Raw genomic sequence first — 7,323 nt, forward strand, 5'->3', positions numbered from 1 at the left:
GAGGACCAAGGAAGAACGAAATGAAGAACATGGAGAGTACCAAGGAAGGAGGACATGAGGAACATGGAGGGGACCAAGGAAGGAGGACATGAAGAGAACTAAGGCAGAGGAACATGAGGAACATGGAGAGGACCAAGGAAGGAGGACATGGAAAGAGCCCAAGCAGGAAACAGGAGAACATACAGAACACCCTGGGGGAGAACCTGGAGAGACCCCAGCCAGGAGAACTCAGAGACAGCACATTAGGAACCAGGAGAACATGGAGAGAGTGGTTGCAGCTGCGGTTTCCTCAATGCATCCCAGATCCAAACCAAAGGTCTGAGCTGAGAAGGACATTGGACAGTCGTAAAACGTCACCGATGTGCACCTGCTCCGTCACGAACCCGCCGAAGCTCACACGTTTCCACGAACGCCAGCATCCAGAAACCCGTTTTTGCTCAATAACCCCAAGATGAAGATGCCGCGGAGGGAGGAGCATCACCTCGATGCCACTCGCTGCATCAACGGCGTGGAAACTGCAGATCGCCGAGCGACGGCTGACGGACTCCAGAGCAGGACACCTCCAGAACCTGGACTGCACCCGTATTCTGACATTTACGGCGGAGAACGTCTGGAGCCAAAGCCTGCAGATCCAGACGGCCTCAGACAGGAACCCACCTGGCAGTCGAGGTGGAGACGCGAACAAAAAAAGCGAAGGAAGGAGTCGTTTGTTTTTCCAGGCGTTACGAGGAAGTCACGCCTTGACGGCTTCTGCGTTCCAGATGCCGAACGCTAGAAGATCCAGGTTTCGCTGAACACCTAAAACCGCCAGCGGGGTAAATAATACCAGCTAATAGGAGGTGCTGATTTTCAAGGTCGGCGGTTCGTCGACATTCTTCTACGATTCCGAGAGCTGTGGGTTCTTCTTCTTCTTCTTCTTCTTCTTCTTCTTCTTCTTCTTCTTCTTCTTCTTCCTCTTCTTCTTCTTCGTTCCATCCTCTGGTCGCCCAGGAGCATACCGAACAGCACTCCCCTCCTATGGCTACACTTTGGCGGGCTCCTCCAAGAACCTACAGGACTGCAGAGGAGAAGAAGAAGGCTCCTCCCATACAAGGAGTTCACGTTGAGCATGTTCTTCTGAGAACTTCTCCACAGCTTTGAAAGGACAGTTTGCAGACCTTCACCATCAGGTTAGTTTGGATGATCACATCACTAAGATGAACGAAGGGCTGGAGGCGAAGCTCCAAGTGGAGGTCCTGTTCCAGGAGGCTCTGGAGGATTCAAAATGCCAATCACACCAGGAGAAGAAAAGCCACCGGTGACAATGTTGAAGCAAGATCTCACATCTTCATGGATTAGCAAACAGAAACCATCTCAAAGGGGCCACAGAAGGAGACACCCTCTCCACAGACCTCCTGACTGCTTTTGGACTGAAGGTGGAGAACCTGAGGAGAACCCAGGCAGGAGAACATGAACCCAGTCTTGGTCCAGCCTTCAGCCGTTCATCGTTCCTTCTAAATTCTAGATGTTGTGATTTCCACGGGTTCCTGGAACGATGTTTGTAGAACACATAAATGTTCTCCTCATCGCCGTGACAACCACAGCGGTGGGTTCTGTGGTTGTCCACTCTGATTGGACGGTGAAATCAACCACAAGATCTGAGATGGATCCCTTTCATCGGCGGAGAAGAAAAAGGAGGCGTCCAATGCGAGTTCTCCATGATCTCCATGTTCTCAATGTTCTCCATGTTCTCCATGATCTCCATGTTCTCCATGATCTCCTTGTTCCTCCCACACAGTCTCTGGAACTCTGGTCCGACTTTAAGATGGTCCCGATCCAGTTCCTTCAGCGTTTGGTCCCTACGTTCTCCTGTTTCCTGTCTTGGTTGTCACCATGTTCTCCCGCCTAGGTTCTCTCCAGGGTTCTCCATCTCCTCCTCTTACAGTCCAGAAAAGGTGGCTGGAAGCGTCGCCGATCAGTGAGAAGGTTCCAGGATCTAATCTGGTGAGCTACTGTGTTCCTTCGGCATCTTCTCCATGTTCTCACCGTTCCGGCCCAGGTTCTCCACAGGTTCCCCTCCTGCGTCCCGAAGTCCAAAACCAGCAAGCAGGTTCATTGAAGACCCTTAAATTCTCCGCAGGTGTGAATGAGATGATTGGACGTCTCCATAGATGATTGACAGCTGACCTGTCAGAGTTAAGCCCCGCCCCTTTGCCCGAGGTCAGCAGGGATCGAGTTCATACTCCCATCAAGGTGGTGGAAATCATCTGCTGCCAGAAGATCTGGGTCACCTCCGAGTCCGGCGGGACTCTAACCGAGTACCGTCCCGCGGCCGCAGACGCCGCCGGCAGCCAACCGCTCTGAACGTTCTCGGCGTGTCACCTTCAATCTAAGCTGAAGGCCTTCCTCGCCAGATGTTCCGAAGGGAGCAGGAGAAGCAGCTCTCGCCGGGTCGGACGCCGTTCACCGGCCTTAACTGGAAACACGCGGGACGACTCGTAGCCGCTTTGCGTTTTCTGCGCCGGAGCTGCGTAGCGGGAGGACGAGCGGGTTCTTCGCTTCTCCGAGGTTTGTGGGGAGAAGAAGAATAGAAGGGTGAAGAAGCCACCAGCCGCCCCTTTCTTCTGGTCCGGCCTGCTAGCTTGCGGCGGCACTGAGACGCCATTGTAGACGACGCGACGCTGCTCGTCAAGAGAATCCCATTAGCTGACAGGCGTTGACGCGACCGCGGCTGTGGTTGCTGGTATTTCTGTTTTAGCACGCTTGCTAAACTTCTACACAATGTGTGGACGGGTACGTTTATAGCCACGCTGCTAGAATCTGAAACGCGCAACAATGCCAGGGCTGAGCTAAACATAAGAATAATAACAATAATAATCACTAAAAACACATGAAGCTGTCACTGTAAAGACTGCTAACGTTGTGTTTTAACACCGACCACAATTGTCTAATAGCAAAAGGTGATAGCATATCAAATGTTCATAGCGTATCAAGATGTATGCTTGTAGCTGACACTGGGCAGTTTTCCATTGCTAGCATCTGATGGCTAATAAGTGCACAACTGTGTCATCCAAGTGTTGATGACAAAATAACAACCACAAGTTAGCAAAGACCTGCTAATGATGACAAATGCAATTATCCAGTAGTGAAACGCCATAGAATATAAATGTTCATGACAGGTGAAGGAGGATAACTGCAGCCTGTTAGCATTTGATGGCTAACAAGCCCCTAACCGAGGCTAAACTAACCATAAAAACCAGCTGTTTTGTACAATAATCATACAATTAGCCGCCAGATGCATCAGGCGGCTAATGAGCTCAGGTTAATAAGGCGTGATGCTACGATGGGGGTGCCCGCTAACGGGACAGGGAGTCACAACCGCAGCAGAACATTTGGGACGTGTCGAGAACGTCCATCCGAGCGTAGAGCTAGCAGCAGAAGGTCTGAAGCTAATCAGACCAAAAAAATGACCAAAAGCTCAGAAAAGAAGAAGAAGAAGAAGAAAGAGGAGGAGGCCAGTGAATGCGAAATTTGTTAGAAACTGTCTAGATGAAGAAAACCTTCCAGGACGTTCTACGCCCGCTTCCAAAAGCTACCCTAGGTTCTAGAGTCGAGACGGCGTCGGGTTCCCGTCTCAAATGTCCCGGTGCGGCGAGGAAGGACCTCCACCAGAACCCGGGGAGAAGTTACCAAGCCACATGGGGGAAGTCTGCCCTGGAGGGTTTCTGGCAGGCGGCCTTCCCAGCAGGCACCGGACGTCAGAGGCTCTACTTTCACCGAGACGCCTTTCTCTCGGCATCAATATATAAAAAGAAAAGATGAAGCTGGAAGGACCGATAAGATGAGGTAACATAAGGAAATGCAACACGGCGTCCAAAAAAAATGACTCCAAAGTTCGACCCTGAAGTTACCAACACCATAAAACTCAAGTTCACACCTCATTAGAATGAAAATTTATTTTCAAGGGAAGCGAGGAATTAAAAGGCTGGAAATAAAATAAAATTTGCTTTTGGACCGTTTAGTCCGGCAGTGCACATGGGAGAAGCCTGCCCTGGAGGGTGTCTGGCAGGGAGTCTTCTCAGCTCAAATCCTCAGTAAGATGTCAGTAATCAACGTCACAGGCTCCGTTTCAACCAAAACAGTCTTTCCATCAACATGATATAAAGACATTTTGATCAAAAGAATGAAAAACAAAAAGGCTGGTGGACATTATAAGAAGGAAAATGCTAAAAGTTTGAATCAACCAGGAAAAATCCAGAAATTTCGCAAGAAATCCCTTTGAAAAGGCAAGACGCTATTAAAATATTTGCGGGAAAGAGCAGAAATAAACCGAGGCCCCTAAAAATAAAAAGGGGAATCACCCGAAAACCTACGGGGCTTCGGGCCGCGCATGGGAGAAGTCTGCCCTGGAGGATGTCTGGCAGAAAGTCCAGTCAGAAACCCTTCGTAATATGTTCCCAATTTTGCAACATTTTTTTTTTTCTTCTTTAACCAAAACCACGAACTTTTCCCCAATAAAATGGTTTCGCTGCCAAAACATGAAACACAAAATAAATACAAGGAAAAGCAAAAGCGATGTCAACAAGTAAGAATCAGAGGGAGCCGAAGGCCTCACACAGGCTCGGCGTCGGGGCCTCGTTCTGTCCGACGTCTCGCGTTTCACAAAGACATTTTTCCGTTACGTTTGGATTTAAACGTGTTTTTCTCGCCGGCTCGGAGGTTTTCCGGCCTCCTACCTGAAGCAGGTGCCGTTCTTGCCGCCGGCTCGGACGCAGGGATACTCCACCGTCAGGATCTTGTTGTCCGGACACTCGGTGCTGCGGAAAACAAATAATACCCATTATCACCCAAAGCATCCGAAAACACATCGGCTAATCATTTGTGAGGAAAGGAGCAAAAAATGTATTTTTCGATTTGAAAGATTTTGTTTCCTTTAAGAACAAAACCTGGGCTATATTATACGCAGGAAAAAGTTTAATTTTCTCTGAAATTCACAAGAAAAATTAACCTTAAAGGACAACAATCAGCTCTTTAACTCAAATGAAGGCAAAATACTCACCTCATTATCATTGTTTTATTTTATTTAATTTTTTAGCCACATGTTCCTGATTGAAAATGTCCCATATTTTTCCACAACCAGACCAAAAACAAACAAATGAATATCAAACATTTAGCCATACGTTTATCATTGTCTATATCAGGAGTGTCAAACTCAAACACGCAGAGGGCCAAAATTCAAAATTGGGACAAAGTCGCGAGCCAACATTGATATTAATTTAAAAAAATCCTCCTCCAGGTTTGACAATGAACTTTTTCATACGGACGTAAACAAGTTCTGCTTAAAAACTGAATATAGAACAAGCAAAGCCTATCACTATACAATATAACTTCATATTGCATACGTGCAAAACCCAAATTCAAATTCAAAAACGATAAATGGCATTTATTCCTTCATTTCCGAATTAAATTTCAACAGCAACCTTTCTCCACAGTCTAATAATAAATGTAAAAATAAAATTCCCTCATCATAACATCCCTCATTGAAGGTGAAACCATTCAAGTGCACGTCTTGGAGTCGCAAGAAGAAGCATGAAGAAAAGGTTAATGTTAGCTCCGTTTGCTACATGCTGATCTGCTCTGCCTTTCTTTTTACCGTTTATGGGCGAGCTAGCGCGGTGCTAGCATTAGCATCAGGTCGCTACGACAACTGTCAACGAAGGAGAGGGCGTTTATGGGTCGGGATTTGTGTGCCAAAACACCAGCAGAGCGTTCTGGGATTTGTAGTCCTAGCGTCGCTCGCTTGGACCCAAACAGAACGACACTGCGGACCAAAGTCGGCCCGCGGGCCGGAGTTTGACACCTGCGCTGGTCGGAGGCTCTGAGGCGGAGGTGAGCTTCGGAGCGTCACCTCCACGCCTCGCCGCCCTGCAGCCCATAAAACCAACCCTTCCTTGATCCACCTTCAATCCGAAAGAACCGAGCGTGAAACCACGTGGAACCCAGAAAGAGCGGAGCAGCTACGAGCTTCTACAGAACGGCTGGACAACCTCCGCCTCAGGGAGCTGGTGTGGATCTGCGTCCAGTGTGTGAGTGTGTGTGTGTGTGTGTGAGCTGTCAATCACAACCGTGAGAAAACAAACTCCCATTAAAACCATCAACCTGAAAATGACGTGCGCGTCTATTACATTCATTACACTGTTTGTTTATTAGTTTTATTTACATTTTTTTAAATGCGCGGATGTTTTGGCTCCATGTGCGTGACTGACACCCCCCCATCCTAACACACACACACACACACACTTTTACAGCATCTGTCTACGAGCATTTGGCTCACGCAACCATATGGGACTCCGCGCACGTACAAGCACGCGCGGACACACACCTCCCAGTTCGCGTCTCACCTGCCCCCCCCTCCTTTCAACGAGATATCGCGATAATCGCCGCGGGTCACGGCCGTGCGTCGGACTCCGGACAAACGTTAGTTCGCTCCCCGTGAAACTTTCCGCGTCACCCCGAAACGAGCGTGGGTGCACGTCGCGCACACGCAACAAGCGGCGTTACCTGGTCGCGCCCACGCGTTCCCACAGCAGGACGACACAGATGGCGCCAAACGGTAGAAGTGTCGCGGCGTGGCGTTGACCCATGACCTTCCTCCTCCTCCTCCTCCTCCTCCTCCTCCTCCTCCACGGGACGAGAAAGAAAGTATTCCGGTCCGCAGCGGCTCGCGGGGTTCCTCCTCGCGGGTCCGGATCGATCGCGGCGGCGCGCACAGGGGTGACGGGGGCGCGCACGGAGCCGCTCCTGCTGCCTGCTGCGTCCGGAGATCCGGACTTGTACGCTTAGGCGAGGAGCGAGGAACCCCTCCTGGAGGGGCGGGCGGGGGGGGGAGTAGATAGGAGGGGGGGGTGGGGGGGCAGATTGGGGGGTGGGGGGGCAGCTCAGTTCTCCTCCTGCTAATCCTGCTGGATTTACATTCCTGCTGTCTTCTTCTTCCTCAGAGGAGAAGGCAGTTGTGAGGAAGAGGAGGGTCATGATGGGCCTCCTACTTTTGAAGGGATGAAGTGATTTGATGGGATGGAAACATGGTGGGATGAGGTTTGATGGTGCGAGAAGAGCCAGCAGGTTCTGGAAGGTTCTTGTTTCAAGTGAGATGAAGCTGATCTCTGCAGCATCCGGAGGTGGGGTGAAGAAAGTCAGAGTAACTTCTGGACCAGGACCTGGTCTCAGGTGTTATATTAGAAACCAGGACGCTGGTTTCTAATATGTCCACCTGGATGGAAGTTCTCGACACGTTCCAAAAGTTCTGCTGCAGTTGTAGCTCCATGTCCCGTTAGCGGGCGCTCC

The 7,323-nt window shown here is 49.8% G+C and overlaps 1 protein-coding gene across 1 annotated transcript in view; it reads right to left on the reverse strand.

Moving 5' to 3' along the window:
- LOC147218087 (uncharacterized) overlaps nt 1-6,714 on the reverse strand; it is a 33,815-nt gene extending 27,101 nt beyond the window's left edge. The window contains exons 1-2 of the mRNA XM_086175027.1: nt 6,541-6,714; nt 4,716-4,796 (exon numbers count right to left, since the gene is read on the reverse strand). Of these exons, the coding sequence (XP_086031153.1) occupies nt 4,716-4,796; nt 6,541-6,623 (164 nt within the window). The 5' untranslated portion in view covers nt 6,624-6,714. The remainder of the gene's footprint in view (nt 1-4,715; nt 4,797-6,540) is intronic.
- Nucleotides 6,715-7,323: the final 609 nt, after the last annotated feature.

This window comes from Fistularia commersonii, chromosome 27 (assembly GCF_037954325.1).
Source record: "Fistularia commersonii isolate RoL2024-O1a breed Wild chromosome 27, RoL_Fcom_v1.0, whole genome shotgun sequence".
Lineage (NCBI taxonomy): Eukaryota > Metazoa > Chordata > Actinopteri > Syngnathiformes > Fistulariidae > Fistularia > Fistularia commersonii.